Consider the following 16,730-nt stretch of genomic DNA (forward strand, 5'->3'; position numbering starts at 1 on the left):
GTTTGAAAACAGCAACTTACATTTAACTTTTTTCCTCGCCTTAACTATAATCGCAATCTTCAGTCTTTTACAGGGGAGTGTTTTTCCTGTTTAAGTGCACTTTAAAATTAGTTATTCCATGGCTTTCACTGGAAAGAGAAGAGATGAATAAAATATTGTCTGACAAGAGACTGCCAATCTACATGGCAAATTTCTTTGTTTTCTTTTTTGTAAAATTAGAAGTTCTGAACATTTATAGATAATCAAATTCTGTTCACATACATGTGCAAATGAAAAAGATGGACTTTAAACAATATTTGTATTTTTATGTAAATATGTTACATTTGGTTTTTACTTTCTTGTTTTCATTGGAAATGTTATATTGTGTCTTAAGTAAGGAAATGGTATTATTTTCTGGTATATGACTTAAGCTTGTTTTTGTTCTTTATAATGTCCTGTTTTTGATGACATGAAAAATTTTTACATCTTATTCAAACACTACACACACATATGAAATACACATAAAAACAAATATGCTTCAATAAAGCTGTTAAGAAAGAAAAAAACACATGTATAGAAGGCAATATACACATATATATCACTTATCTTTTTCTTTCCCGCATTTTTTTTTAGGGATGATTATTGCCATTATATTATTTATTGGCCTAGATTTCAAAATCTTCACTGAAAAAAGGTATTCATTTCTACCAAGTTAGTTTTTCCATAATCAAGGCAAGCTTTGTCTAGTGACAATGTTGTCCTAAAGTACTGTGATTGGATCAGTGGGTTTATGGAACAGGAGTGGTTTGGTCAAGATGGAAATAATCATTTATAAAACAATTGTAGAGCTCCCCCCCACTTTTTTTCTTAAAGCTACTTAGCTTTGAAACTTAGGAAATTCTTAACATATATAGGGACGCATTTTAATGGTTTGAGAAATTCTCCTAAAGCATCCCTTTTCATTATTTTGATTATTTTGTGTCAACAATCTTTTTCTTTGTCAGTCTGCATCTTCCCTCCATAGATCTTTATTCACAATTTGACATTGCAAATTTTTAAGAAAATAGGGAGATGTTTTATGCATATTTGTATTTTAATATTACCTTTTCAATAAGTACTTTAATTCACCTTCTTTTTATGTTTAAATATGATATTGTTTCTTTGGTTATCATTCTAATCTCTGTTCTTTGGAATAGTCCAAAATGGGGTTTATCCAGTGGTGTGCTAGTAAAATGTTTTACAGCCAGCTCTGTGTGGGTGGATGGGGGAAGCTCCGATTGGTAGCATTTGCCAATTTCTGTGATGTAAATACTTTCACCATGGTTGATTTCAAGGTGCCAACATGGTGTTACTGAACACAGAGCATGGAAGAGATGGGCATAATCAGCTCTCACAAACCAGTAGAAGCTGAGTATAGCACAATGTTGGTTTATCCCTTCTTTGCTTCTTCTTTCACTGCTAAGATTATGAGTCATGAATGCTTTAGCATATGATGTTATTCTTATATTGAAGTTATATTATGAATATAACAAGTATAAAATACTTGTGAGTATATAGCATTACCATGATAATCCAAACTAGAATACTGACAGTGTATAACTACCTTTTTTTGTGTTTTTCAGTTGGGTGGAAAGCTTTGGACATGAGGGGCTCGGATTATTACTAGACATTTTGGAAAAACTGATTGGTGGAAAAATGTAAGTATTGCTAATAATTACTTTCAGTTAAGCCTTATGTATGTCCAATTATATTACCAATATTTATATCTTTTATTTCAATACAGCCAAGAAAAAGTTGTAAAGAAAAATCAACACAAAGTCATACAGTGTCTAAAAGCCCTGATGAATACACAGGTATGTACAATAGGTAATAGTATTCATCCATTGCCAATTTTGTAATGTATCGTTTTTTTTCTTGTACGAAAGTGATGATATATCACTCTGATGTGCCTTTCAGTGCATGATGGAAAAAATTGTGAATTTTATTCAAGTTTAGTTTCAACTGTCAGGCAGGAAGAGAAACTTGGGAATGATGGATCCTCTTCTGGTGCTTACCTCTTCACGTTTAATTAACTTTCTTTTTCTCTTCCTCTCTCTTCCTCTTTCCCTCCTTCCATTTTTCTCCCATTTTTGTGGCCTTTTCTTCCCTCCTCTTTCCCTCCCTCCCTTCTCTCTTTTAACTTTCAAAAATATGAGACAACTTTAAAATCATACATGATTATAAAATGTAGTCTGTAATAATATTCAAGTTGGAAAGACTTAGTTCTTTCAATCTTGGGAATTTAAAATCTACAATGAAATTATAGATAGGAGCAGGTCCCAGAAAAGGAGCAATGATGTTTAACCCAAGTAATATTGAGACCAAATGTAATATGTAGGATCTGCATAATTTGCATATTTAAAGAGATTATATTAGATGGGAGAAATTTTTAAAGCTATTTACTGGAGTTGCATTTATCTGACAATTCTTTTTTGTTTGTTTTTATACTTTTAACTGCAGAAATTAGCATTGTCCCATGCCATTTCTTTAGCTACAAAATCTAAACACATCTACCTCATGATGTGTGAAGTAATGATAGGTGTTTAAGTTGCTATTAGATGAAGGAAAGGAAATTTTACCTGTGGTGATGTGATGATTGTTGTTTTATAGCAAAACTGCCTATATATTTCTGATTAATTTTAATTTATAATATTTTGCCTTGTACTCATTTTTAAAATAAACTTTTAGAGGGCTACACACCTAAGTCCTGGTATTTAAATTATTAACATTTATTTTACATTTCTTTTTACTAAATATAGCAAATATCTATTTTCTAGTCATTTTTTGTCTTAGTGAATTATTTACATATTTTTAAGCATGTTCTGGAGCTAAGTTTTCTATTTTTTACCAATGAAATATATTTTTTCTCCCTGCCCTCTCCAATCAGATATGATTTTTGAGGAAAATATCTGATGTAGAAATCATAATTCATTTCTATACTGAATTCACTGTTCGATAAGAATTAGATTTTAGATATATTAAGTAAATTTTTATGTAATATGTTGTAGTGTAAATGAGTGAAAGAACTGAAGTGTTGATAGAGAAAGATCTTTTCTTGCTGAGTACATAGAACTGTTTTAGGAGGCCCCTTCTAAAGTGAGAATATAGAAATTGGAAATTTCATTGGTGATGGAAAGGCAGAGAGTAGAGAAAACACAGGAACATTTTTTTTAAACCAAAAGAGCATGTGGATCATAATTTTTATTCAAGAAGAATATCATGGTTAAAGTGAGTTGGTATACAGAAGATAGTATTCCTACCTTGTTTGAGACTGAATTGGAGGGGAAGTAAACTTTATGTATTTATATTCTAATTAATGTATTATTTATTCCTTTATATTAACAGATTTTGTTGCTTATATTTTATGTTTGTGGAGTGTAAAATGTTGCCATTTATATTTGGTGCTATTATTATATATGCTAATAAGAATAAAAATTGAGTTATTGATATACTTAGTATTATAGTGTCTAAATGATAAACTTAGTAATATGTAAAGTCTTGGGGAAAGTGTTTTTCCTTCAGGATTGGTTGATGGTTTTCTTAAATTTTATCTGATCATATTTCTAAGTAAAAAATTTGCTAATCTCACTGTGCAGTCTTTATTAGAATTCATTGAATGAAGAAATACAGGCTTTAAGAGGGAAAAACAGTGGTACTTTATTTGGTACCAATAATTAATTATATAATTAACATAATGAGCAAATTTGATAACATCACATGAAAGTGAATTTCTTATAACATTAAATTAGACAGAAAGTATTTTTAAAATGGAAGATTTTAATTACCTAGGAGGAACAAAATAAAAGGATGAAAAGTTAATTTATTTGAATTTAAGGGTAATTAGAACAGAGGCTTCATTTTGGGCAGTTAACTTTGTGTGTGTTGTTTTGAAATGTGCACCCAGAGGGAGGATGCTTTGCTACTGAAGGCAGCTCCTTGACCCACATTATCTCTGCTACTGGGATTAACTCACCATGGGTAGTTGCTCAGCACCAGTATTCATGTAGTGTGGGCCCAGATGTTAGGCAGCCTACACAGGAATTTACGGTTTTAACCTTCGTCTACTTAAAACATCATATTCAATGGCCTGAAATTCCATCTATTAGGTAATAATAGACCTCGTTTAGAATGTAAATAGAACCTGGCTTTGGTCCTCAGTTTTAGAACAGGCCAGCTATCATATTAACCAGAGTGGGTCCTTGACATTCAGGAAAGATCCATGCTTAGACCTTCCAAAATTTGTCAAGCCTCTTTAACCTTTAATAATAGCCTTCGTTAAATGCACTTTAATGTTAGCACTGGTAAGTAAGTTGACTATTTCTCACACAGAGTCAACAGTGTTTGTTTTGCTTGATGGTTTGAATAATTGAATGTAATTTTATAGAAATAGCAGTTCTATATTTAGTTATAGATATTGAGTTGTGGTGATCTGGCCTCAGTTTAGTCTCAAAGTAAGCACTATACATTTTTACATTAGCAAAATCAGAGAGGTCTGCAATGGACCTTTGGGGTCACAGGATAATGGTTAAAACTGTGAAATTGGAGAATGCTCATATTCCACTCTTCACACACAATGGTTTAGGGCCTGAGGGCTTGATTGAGGAGGTAGGTGGTATCACTTGGAGGAAATGAGCATGAGTTGCCTTAGATGGCTGGAGGAGTCGTAAGATTCTGATTCTAGAAGGGTGGATGCTAGATAAGGACAGCTAAGTGTGTGGGAAATAAAGGGGAAATGCCAGAAGCAAGCTTTACTCAGTCCTCAGGTTTATTAGGACAAATCCAGCTCTTTGGTACTAGATAATCATTCACTGACTATCTGAATTGAATCTAAGTAGCATTTTATAAACTGCTGACAATTCCCTGGAATATTGAGGCATCTTGTAGTTTCTGGCCCTATGCCTACTTTTTTATTCTTTGTTTCCAGTTATGTAACAGCCCAGGGCATCAGAAAAGCAAGCATTTCTTGACTGTTTAGCTGTCTTGTTGTAAACATTTCTCTATCACCAACAAGACAGAAGTTGCTCCAAAAGTCTTATCCTGGGGCCCCTGGCCCTTGTGGTTATACTTCCTCCATTGTACCTGTGTTCTTTAGATAGTGGTTAAAACAAATGCAGTATTTTAGCACAGTGTGAAAGTTTCTGTGCATAGATGCCATATACAATATAGGAAAGTTATAAATAAGATTGCATATTAATCAAAACATTTGAGTCTAAGCTTGTTATGGATGCAGCTTTGCTTATATATAGTACTAAGTTTTAGTTTAAGCCATAGTTCATAGGTCTGTTATTGGGATCAAGGCCTGTTTTTAGTGCTTGGTAGTAACTCTGATTAAACGATTTCTCAGTCTTTAGAAGGATCCTCCAAGATACATGATAGGTAAATAGTACTGTTTTATTGCTTCTATTCATCCTCTGTATTTTGATAGTTATCTTTCACAGATATGTCATTAACATAACTCCTTATCTTCTAATTGGATGTGACATCCTGGCTATAACTGACAAACTTTATTCGTATCCCAAATCGTCCCCTTTAAGTAATGAATTTGCAAGTGCATTGCCTTCCTGATGATAAATTATTTTGATTAGAATACATTATGCCAGTTCTACGTGTTATCTGCCCAAATCATCCTTTATCTCTTGCCCATTTATGAAGTAAGTGTTAATATCTAGGCCTGCATTGTATAATGTAGCTACTGTGGCTTTTGAGCACTTAACATGTGGCTAGTCTGAATTGAGATGTGTTATAAGTGTAAAATACACACTGCATTTCAAATACTTAGGAAGAAAAATAAATGAATTATCATCAATAAACGTTTCATGTTGGTTATAGTTGAAATGTTATTTTGGATGTATTTGATTAATTTTGCTGAAAATAGTTTTATTTGCTGCTTAAAAATTTAAAATTAATCATGTGGTTCACATTGCATTTCTCTTGAATAGTGCTAATCTGTGCTTTTACTTGTGGTAAGATCTCTCTTCCCAGGAAAATGGTCCCTTCATGGTCTCAGTATCTGGTTCGATATCTGGGTGTTTGTTTTGTACATTCTTTTTGGGAAGTCCCATATTTCTCACTGCTTCTCCCTTTCTCTAGTTGACCACTTACCTATTCTTAATAATTATCAGTTATATTATTGTAAAATCACTGTTGAGGAGTTATCTATATTTGATGTCATAGTTCTTGACATAAAGTGATTACTTTCATGAATTTTTAAGGTGTTCCATGGTCTTTATATTATTACACTTTAGTAAGCGTTTTATTCCATAAAAGTTTTTGAATAACTACCTACATTTCCTTTAGAGCCTTATTTTTCCAAATAACTCCTAACATTTAACCTCTTATTCTCAAAATTTTATAGTATGGTTTGGAAAGAATTATGAGTGAAGAGAGGAGTCTTTCCTTATTGGCCAAAGCCATGGATCCCACGTACCCCAATATGATGACAGATGTGGTTAAACTTCTCTCTGCAATGTGCATTGTAGGGGAGGAAAGCATGTAAGTGTTCTCAACTTTTTCCTCTACTTGTGTAATAATTTACTACAGCTTGATTCATTTAATGTTTCACTATCCTACTTTAGTCTAGAATTTACTTTAAATAAATAAATATTGAGGTATATTTAGACAGCTGATTAAGATTATTGGCTATGCAGAAATGTTTGAGTAATAATTTCTCTTAATTGATATATTAGTTATAAGCTAATATGTTTCTATGAAAAACTGATTCCTTCATCATATTAAAACCATTTTGAACTTAAGCCCTTATTAAAATTCTAAATGAAGACTTAGGAAAATATACACATAGTACTGTTTCTTATCTGATGTTTTTCAGATAGAATTATTTCAAACTGTAGGTCATGTCTATTCCCTTGTAGAAGCAAGCATATTACTATTTGAAAATCTATATGTAAGGCAGATTTAGAAAGTAATATATATAACAGTACTTTACTGGTTTCAGATCCTTACTCCACCATTTAGTAGGTGTGAGACCCTGGACAAGTTGCTTAACCTTTTTCTGCCTTAGTTTCCTAATCTATAATATGAGGTAATAATACTTTAGCTACCTCATACAGTTGTTAAATACTTTAAAATGAGTTAATATTTGTAAAGTGGTTCAAATAGTACCTAACAGATAGTAAGGATTATGTAAATGTTTGATAAATAAATGTCTTCATAGGGTTATTGTCAGGGATAAATGAATTAAAACATGCTTGGAACAGTGCTTTATAACACTGTTAATAGTAACAGTACATGCTGTGTACTCAGTAAGCTACTTCTAAAATGTTATTGGTTGCTTAGTATTCTTTAATAGGATGAAGCAAGTGTATTATGACATTTGTGTTATTTGCTACTTAAAATTAATTAATAGATTCAAAATTTCCAATAGCCTTGAAGAAGTTTTAGAAGCTTTAACTTCAGCTGGTGAAGAAAGAAAAATTGACAGATTTTTTCCTATTGTGGAAGGCCTTCGACACAATTCAGTTCAACTGCAAGTGAGTTTCATGTTATATAAAATCTATTTTTAAGTGCCATATACATTATTTTGTAACTGTTTTGTGACTGGCTTATATGTAAATACTATTATGAAGCTCTGTATGCCATTTAATATTCTTTTACGGCATTTGTAATAAATATGTGAAAGTCCAGTCTGTACTAGTTGTAATTTTTTATAGATACATCTTGGGCACACAAATATGATTATTTCCTTTGCTTACTTTTCTAGGAGTGGAATTACTAGGTTTCCCTGTAAAAGGTATAACAATAGTCCTATGAATTGTTTACATTAGTCTCATTAATTATTGTAATTTCTAAAAAGTATTGCCAATTAGGTGAATTATGCATGTCTTCTCATTTTATTTTTCATAATTGAAAAGTTGCAAGCTTACATGCATAATAATGAAACCCAAGGTTACAGATATTTTCAAAAGTATTTACTTTCAATACTTCACACTTATCCTTAAACATTTTATTTTTATTTTTTTGTTATTAGTTTTTGAGGCAGGGTCTCACACTGTTGCCCAGACCAGAATACAGTGGCATCGTCATAGCTCCGTCCAACCTCAGACTCCTGGGCTCAAGCAATCCTTCCTGCTTCTGCCTCTTAAGTAGCTAGGACTACAGTTGCACATTACCATACCTGGCTAATTTTTCTTATTTTCATAGAGACGGGGTCCTGCTATGTTGCTCAGGCTGGTCTTGAACTTCTGGCCTCAAGTGATTCTCTCATTTCAGCCTCCCAAAGTGCTAGGATTATAGGTGTGAGCCACTGTACCCAGCCTATACTTAAACATTTTGGTATCTAAGCTGAATAACCAATGTTTGTTTGTTTATCTAAGACACTAGGTTTTTATTAGTGTAATTATTGTTAAATAATTATTAATCAAACCTGAGCATCCTTTAAAAATAAATATTGATACTGGATTCTCACTTCTAGACTTTTAAAATTTAATTGGTGTGGTTGTGACCTAGTCATTTGAAGTTTTTAAAAAATCCTCAAGTGATTCTGACATGCACCAAAGTTTGGAAACCAATGCTCGATAGATATGAAGTAAATCTGTTTCATGCTTAATAAAAGTTAAAAGTTATAATTTTTTCTTTAAAGCTTTGGGTAGCTTGTCATGTTATTTTTTCCTGGTATGATAGGAATAGAAATGCCAAATGTTAAATTTTAAAAATTAAATTAAAAGTAAAAAGTAACATAGTATTTGAAGAAAAATCAGAATGTGCTAGGAGCTATGAAATTAATAAATTTATGATGACATTTCAGCTGACAATGTTTATGAATATAAGCGAGGAACCTTGTTGTGATTTGTTTCTCTTGGCAGTAGGCAGGATTAAAGATGTGAGTAGATGGTCTCTATTATTAATATAATACATCGGTCCTGCTGGAGCTTCTTGCAAAGAGCCTGTCTTCACTCATTCTGGGCTTATCAGAGGTCTGGGATGTGTTCTTTGTCTCTGACATAGACCCACACCTTCAGTCACTTGGTGTGCTGGGGTTTCAGTTCATGTACTGTTACCCCCATTTCTCTTCTGTCTGTACTTTCTTCTGTCTCTTCTCTCCTGTCTCCTCTTCTATTTCCCCCTTTGTTCCCTTTTCTCTTCTTTCCATCTCTTTCCTCCTTCTTTTCTGTTTTTGTGTTTTTCCCTTGTGTAGTTGATATGTTGTCATCTGGTGCCTTGACCAGTTCCTTTTCATCTGGCCTCAGGCTTCTTATTCACTACAAAATTAATGAAGAGTAAACCTAAAGAAAACTTTGTAGAGAAAAGTTGAACAATTACTTTATCTGATTTTTTTGGGCAATTTTCTATGAATGTATAATTATTTCAGAAAAAAATGTTTTTAAGAATCTTGGTAAAACTGGGCTCCCATTCTTTACAACAGTATCCATCACTTGAGGTTTAAACTGTGAGGGAAGGGATGAGGAATGGCTTGATAAGAACAAAGCCCAGTTTTGTCTAGGTAAATGACATGATCAACTCATTAATTGGAACGTTTTGACTATTGCAACCTTATAAGTGTTGGTTATTTGGTATACTAAATTTGTTTTGGCTATCAGACATTAAGGTAAATCTATTTGATCTTGATTTTTAATTGACTACTAATTAAACCAATATGAACTTGAAGGCAAGATGTATTAATTAGATAAATGTTAGGGTAAATTAAGTCATTTCTTTTATGGATAGTTACTAATTTTATGGAGGGTGCTTTAGTGTGGAAAAGTAACATTTCTATAGTTCTGATAAATTTATATTTAGCCAATGAATATTTGTAGGAAGACAGCTGTCTGTTGAAAATTTGGAATTTTATAGGTTACTAGTCTATAGAAGATCTTAAAACTTAAAGAAATTTTAAAAATTCTATTTATCTAAAAATTTGGTACAGTTTTGAAGTGATTTCTTTTTTAAAAAAATTTTATTCAGATAAAATAAATGTATAATTTAGCTGTTGAAAGTGTACAATTCAGTGTTTTTGTATATTCTCAGAGGTGTGCAACCTTTATTACAATCAATTTTAGAACATTTTTATTGCCCCCAAAAGAAAGCCCTTACCCCTTAGCTGTAACCCCACAATCCCATATTCTCTCTAGCCTGAGACAGTTACTAATCTGCTTTTTATTTCTATAGATTTGCATATTCCAGACATTTCACTTCAGTGCAATCATGCACTATGTGTTCTTCGTGACTGGCTTCTTTCATTTAGCATACAATTTTCAAAGTTTATCCATGTTGGAGTATATATCCGTCCTGCATTTTTTTATTGCCAATAATAGTTAATTGCATGAATGTACCACATTTTGTTTATACGTTGTCAGTTGATAGACATTTAAGTTGTTTCCACTTTTTAGCTGTTATGAATAATGCTGTGAGCATTTGTGGAGATGATTGCTTTTTAAACTACTGCCTATTTGCCATATTAAGTGAATAGAGGTGAGGAGGATTGGGGCTAGCAGCAACATTGTCCTTTGATAGTTGTGAAAGTCATGTATTTGATTTTGATTTAATTTTTGAGAAACTTGCCAAGGTATAGGTGGGTGATTATATTTGCTTTTATGAAACTAATTGCCTTACTTTTAAGTAATTGCATTTACTGCTATAGTTAATAGTATTGTTAATTTTTTGATATGCTGTAAAACTAAAATAAATTTCTTAATGTAGTTTTTAAAGCTTAATTTTCATCAAGAAGTAAAAGATTATCTTAGCATCATTTTAATTTATTTTTTTTTTATTTTTCTTACATATTCAGGTTAAATTTTCATGATCTTGATTAAGAATAGACAATGGGAAGGAAGGATTGTTCTACATTCTTATTTTCCCTGTTCAACCATTTTATTGTGGCTTTTATTGCCTAATAAAGGCTTTTCGTTGTTATTAAGCCTAATGTGCGAAATAGCTAGCATGTGGCAAGCTTAGGTTAAGACTAAAAGGTACCATTTTCCAGAATGCTAACTTAGGCCAAAAGAAAAAAAAAAAGGTAAAAGTAGATTATCTTTTTTGAGAATTGCTGATTATGCTCTTTTTTCAAGTATACTTATATTATCAAGTAACACTGTAATAATATCTGAAAATACTTTCTTCTCTGCGTCTTTCTGAATTTTCCACAAGTAAAGTATATTTTAGAGGTAACTGGTTATCAATTTGTTCATAAAGCTATTGCTCTAAGTGCCCATTTTATTCCATTAGCTATATAATTTGCATTTATTAAAATGTACTAATCTGGGTGATATTAGCAAATCACCAAATTAAAAATAAAACTTGTTTGTTGCTGAATAAAATAGAAACCAATTGTTTGCTTTTAAAGTGGAGAAAATGGGAGATAGTAAAATAAAAAAGATCTTTATTGCTCTTTTATTGTAAAGTATATTTGTCAAAGAGTACTTTTTAAAAGAGGATTATTAGATATTTTGCTAGTCTGATTATAATAATAAAGATAATTTGATTGCCTATGATTATGACAGAATTGAGCATACTTCCCCCCACCCCCCATTTGATACTGTATAGTAAGAAAATGAAAAGCTGTGTGCGCCCAGAATAGCTTAAAGTTATTCTCAGGCCTTAGAGAATCTTATTATATAGAAAGAAAGTACAAATATAAATATAGGACTTAAAAGCATACATTACTTTTCTTTTTTCAAATATATCAGGTAGAGTTTTTTAACTGTAAGCAACATAATCTGCTCTAGGTAATTTAAGCAGAAATGGTATTGGGCACTCTATAGAATTTCTGGTAGGCCCAGGGAATCATATGTGGATAGTACATAGCTAGAAGAAAAAATGCCATACCACATCACAGCGATGTTCTAATGGAAACACTACTTCCAACACTCTATTCTGGACAACATCCGAGACACTAGGAACAGACAGTAGACTTTCTACCATGGTTTCCCTAGCAGAACCAAACCATCTATCACAGGATCCAGTCTTCGTGTGTTTGTCCCTTCATGTTGGCCAGTTCTTCCTTAGTAGAAAAGGAATGGAATAAGTGTCGATTAACCTGTCTTCAGTTTCTGCCACACTTTAATTTTCTGTTATTTCATTTCCTTCTTTTTTTTTTTTCCTTTTCCTTTCTGTATGTGTTTTCCGTCTTCTCTTGTCAGAGCCAAACTTTGTTAGAATATCAAATGAATTATCTAGATTCCAAAGAGTTTGTTGAAACCCTTGCTATTGGTCATACTGAATTGGCTGACTGAATTGTGGTATATTTTGTCATGAAAGGAATCAGAGTGTGGGAATCCTAGAGTTTTTTGGGAGCGTGTTTGCCTTTTCTTTGGTGTGTATGTCTTCAGCCCTACAGTGATACTATGTTGTACCTTCCTTTTCCTTGGTTTCTTCCTGATCCAGTCCCCATGGGCTTATGGCTGGGAGTGTCAAGAACATGGAAGGTGGGAGGTCTGAGATTTTCTGCTGCTTACAAACTGACATGTTAGTCTGCCACACTTTTGTGTGTTTTGTCAGAAGACATGAACTCCTAGGTCTAAAACAAGCACTAGCACTAGCAGTAGCCCAAATATCAGCTTTGTATCAGTCCCCATGGCCATCGTGTGATGTAAAGAAGGCATTAGGTTGTGTTTTAAGAGAGAAACCCTAGGCATAAGGAGCATAACTTTTATATCATGGGCAGTAATTACTGAGTGATCTGATTGATCTAGGCTATGATAAAATCTGTTCAGTTTATCTCATTGCATATTAATTAAAATTACTTACTAGTCAGCAGGACTCTAGGCAGCAGGATGAGCCTATCTGAAGTATTGACCTCATCCCTGCCTTCCAGGTCCCAGATCTATCAACTGAACAAAGCTTTCTCCTTAAGTTTTTCGATTAATCTTTCCAGTTGGCCTAAAGTATTAATTCAAATACAGAATGATGTGTTAGACATTGCCCAGACTTTCTCTTGTTCAGCAAGGAGGAAGTCTAGGGCAATTCTTTCATCCATAACAACTCTGGCCAGTGAGTCAAAGCTGACCTGAATGCCTTCTATGGCTAAGGTGGTGTCATTGATTACTTCAGCTTAAATCAGGTACAGATTTCTTACCACTTTTTCTAATGGAGTGACTCCCTTGTAGGGATAACTGCCTGCAGGGTACACATGGTGAATCAGTTTTTCATCAAGTAGGCTCCCCTGAGTAACCAAGGGTAACTTTAGTTTGGAGAGACCTCCATAGTTGCTTGAAGGTTGCATAATGCACTGGTAGTATTTCTTTAAACATTTGAACATTTCTTAGGACCACCCATAAAACTTGGTGTTTTTGAAGAGAGTTGCAAGTTAATGCCTGTATTCCACAGAAGATGCATAGACTTAAAAGGTGCACATGATACTTCCGGAAGTAATGTGTTGTTTGTAGTTGTTGGGATCCTCCAGGTGGGACCTTTCTTAGTTGACGGACTACAGGATGACAGGGTTCTCAGTGTGGCCACCCAGCTACTTGATACACTTTACAATTCTTGGTTTAGGAAACAATTATGTTTAATCCTTATTTTTGGAGGGACTGTGTGAAGACTATGTGAAGTCAGTCCAACCAATCCTTTTTGTCTGTGTCATTCACCCATCCCACAGAATGAACTACGGTTATGGGAATTGCAATGGAGCAGACATCCAGAGATGTTGAAAGATGTTTTGTGTGGGAAGCACAGGAACTAGAGCTATCTTCTGGTATTCTGACAGACTTCTTAGTATAGTTTAGGTAATGGTAGTCAGATCATAGTCAGAGCTCTCTAGTGAGAGATGGCAGGTTGTTCTGTAGGAGAGAAATTTTGAGCTTAGAGAACCCAAATCTTGTATGATGAGCTGTAAGCATGCCTGCCACCACCTGCTTTGCTCCACCAGGGGGACATTATCTTTAATATACTGAACATGAAATGTACTTGCCCTTTGCTCTGGTGGGAGATACTGTCTCTGTTTCTCAGGGTTGTTTGGTACATAAACATCCTTGAAAAGACCATTTAGAAAAATGAACATCAATGTCTTTACTTGCAATACAAGTGGAAGTGTAAGATACCAGGAAGAAATGTCATGTGACAGAAAGCAGACCCACTAAACTTCCTCGTGTCACCTCTTGGCTGCTTTTCCTTCAGTCTGTAGCTCCTAATGTTTCTATATATTCATTGTACTTTGGATGTAGATTGAACAGAATAAAACTTTCATTAATTTTGCTTCATATGATACCACAGGAGTTTTAGTGAATAAAGGGGAAACCTGTTTTCCAAAGTTTCTGAATCCAGAGAGGAGAAATAGTTCTGTCAGAGAGCATCTTTTCTTATATGAATAAGAAAAGATGGGGAAGCTTGTTTCAGAAAGAGAGGTGAAACTACTATTTGGTTGTCTTTGATGCTTTGATGTGAACCTGTAACATCTTTAGTTTTTAGTTTGCTCACTTACAATATGCTTAAATTCTTTAACTTTCTCAGGTCTCTAAAAATTTGATTTTAATATACTCTTTATATACCAATACTTAGCTGGGTTTATGTTATGCTTCTCTCAACCTCTAATTTTTACTATTATCTAGTAAAGATAATTCAGATCTTATAATTTCTTTACTCACTGTTGGGAAGCCATTATTCTCTTTAAGTTTTTTTTTTCTTAATTGTGGTAAAATATGCATAAAATAATATTTGCCATTTTAACCATTTTAAAGTGCATTGGCACTAAATACATTCACATTGTTATGCAACTATATCTTCAGGCTACTTAGGCTACAGTGATAACATTGATGTAATGGAGTGAGGTGGTAGATGGTTGATAAGTCTTTCTATGATTCCTATGGTAGATAGTTGTCAATCCCTGGAATATAGTTTCCAAAGAAGCAATACCATGTTTCCCCGAAAATAAGACCTACCCATAAAATAAGCCTTAGCAGGATTTCTAAGCAATTGCCAATATAACAATATAAGCCTTACCCCCAAAATAAGACCTAGTGATGGGCATGGCTACGCAGCATTTCTGCACAACCCATGCATTTCGTCACGGAGTGGTAAAGAAGATGAGCAGCCCTTCTCATCTGCCCCATGAGAGCTCTATTGCTTGACATGAGAGATTGGGGCCAATGGTTCTAAAGGAAATAGAGTTGCAAGAAATTCAGGATGGAATTCGGGGTTTGGAGAGTTATGATGATGTTCCAAAAGAAGATGACTTAACTATATTTGAATAAATGTAGATTGTTGTACCGTACTTAAAAAAAAAATAACACATCCCCTGAAAATAAGCCCAAGGATGTCTTCTTGAGGAAAAATAAATATAAGACCCTGTCTTATTTTCAGGGAAGCACGGTAGCAAGGAATATAATCCAAGCTTTGGTGTCTCTGGAACTGTTATTATTAGAGGAAAACTATGTCCTATACTTATTTAGGTATATGGCATACACATAGTCTTAATCCACGTCTCATTATAACATCCGAAAGTGCAGAGGGTGTTCACATATATAGAACAACAAGGAAAAGCAAAAGTGTTATGTTAAATACTTAAGAAATAGGAAATTTGAATATGCCTCAGTTACAATACTTACAGATCAGACAATTTGAAAATAATACTCTTGTTGAAACTTGCTTTGTGAAATAAGGCTGTTTATGTGGGTCCCCTGAGAAGCAAGGGGTTTGATGTGCAAGGGACTAGGGAAAATGCCTAAGAGGGAGTCTGGAGAATGAGTTGGGGGAGCCTGGAAAAACTGTCTAACTCAATACAGCTCTGAACCCAGGTGAGGGAGAGAGGGAAGGTTGAGTGAAAGTGTCTCAGGTCACCCTGAAGATCTAGGAGAATTTGTCAAAGTCATTGGGGAATCCTCGAGCCAAAGTCTTGTGTGTTCCAGAAATAGGTCTGTTTAGTGTACTTGCTGTGTTCAGGCTTTGGCTAGGATCCGGGAAGTGTGGCTTAAGCTCAGATGCTGTGATGGGGCTGAGGGTCATTTATACTCTCTGCAGTCAAAGATTGAGAGTTGCATTCTAATGGCTGCTGCAAGACAATTAATTTTTTTTCTTAACTTTAAAAAGAATCTCTTCAGTTTCTGGATTTCATTTAGTTCGGGTACAGAATAGATCTTTGAAAATTTGATTGGATCTCATTTTTCCATTTCTCAGAAACTAGAAAAAAACAGTATTTTCTTAAACAACCAAGAACATGTCCTCATTATGTAAGAAGTTTAGGTTCACTAAAATACTAAAAACAGTAGAAAAAAATATCCTTAATTGAGTTATAAGCACTGTACTTTGAAATTCGTTATTGGGCAATAATCAGACAAATATGCTATCGGGCACATGCATTGAAACAAATGAGAAGTGAAATGCCTTCTGGATTTAGCCAAGTTATTTGTTTAAGTTGATTTTGTTTCCGCTACTCTTTTAATGATCAAAATTCACCCAGCTTTTAGTTTGCTCAAGACCAAGTAAAGGTCTTCCTATATTGAATAATCATCTTGATTTGCTATATTTTGTTTTAAGTTTCTCCTCTCCCCATCACTATTAGCTAAAGTTATTCTCAATTTTAAGTAAATTGTTCTAACACTTAATGAAGGGGCAACTGAAGAATACAGAGAATTATCTGTAAAGAGTTTATTTTTAGGATAATTGTTAGGGCATCCCAGAAAGATGCAGAGATCAATTTGTCTTAATTATCCTGTCGGTTTTGACTACTACTTTTATTGAGGTTTGCATGAGCAGGATTAATATATAAGTATGAATCAATTAAAATATCAAACTTATTAAAATGGATTGGCATATGCCATTATGCA

At 33.6% G+C, this 16,730-nt stretch overlaps 1 protein-coding gene and 1 long non-coding RNA gene across 4 annotated transcripts in view; one reads left to right on the forward strand and one right to left on the reverse strand.

The window, feature by feature from the left end:
• Nucleotides 1-4,064, reverse strand: part of LOC142874854 (uncharacterized) — a 49,366-nt gene extending 45,302 nt beyond the window's left edge. Inside the window, exon 1 of the long non-coding RNA XR_012922443.1 lies at nucleotides 3,992-4,064. This is a non-coding gene — a long non-coding RNA (uncharacterized LOC142874854). The remainder of the gene's footprint in view (nucleotides 1-3,991) is intronic.
• DIAPH3 (diaphanous related formin 3) overlaps nucleotides 1-16,730 on the forward strand; it is a 467,480-nt gene that overhangs the window by 133,057 nt on the left and 317,693 nt on the right. For 2 of the 3 annotated variants that reach the window (XM_076009404.1, XM_076009403.1), the window contains 4 exons: nucleotides 1,602-1,676; nucleotides 1,763-1,832; nucleotides 6,374-6,510; nucleotides 7,400-7,505. In XM_076009404.1, coding sequence (XP_075865519.1) covers nucleotides 1,602-1,676; nucleotides 1,763-1,832; nucleotides 6,374-6,510; nucleotides 7,400-7,505 — 388 coding nt within the window. Of the gene's footprint in view, nucleotides 1-1,601; nucleotides 1,677-1,762; nucleotides 1,833-4,180; nucleotides 4,320-6,373; nucleotides 6,511-7,399; nucleotides 7,506-16,730 lie in introns of those variants that run through there. The other variant, XM_076009405.1, reaches the window with a different exon arrangement.

This window comes from Microcebus murinus, chromosome 13 (assembly GCF_040939455.1).
Source record: "Microcebus murinus isolate Inina chromosome 13, M.murinus_Inina_mat1.0, whole genome shotgun sequence".
NCBI lineage: Eukaryota > Metazoa > Chordata > Mammalia > Primates > Cheirogaleidae > Microcebus > Microcebus murinus.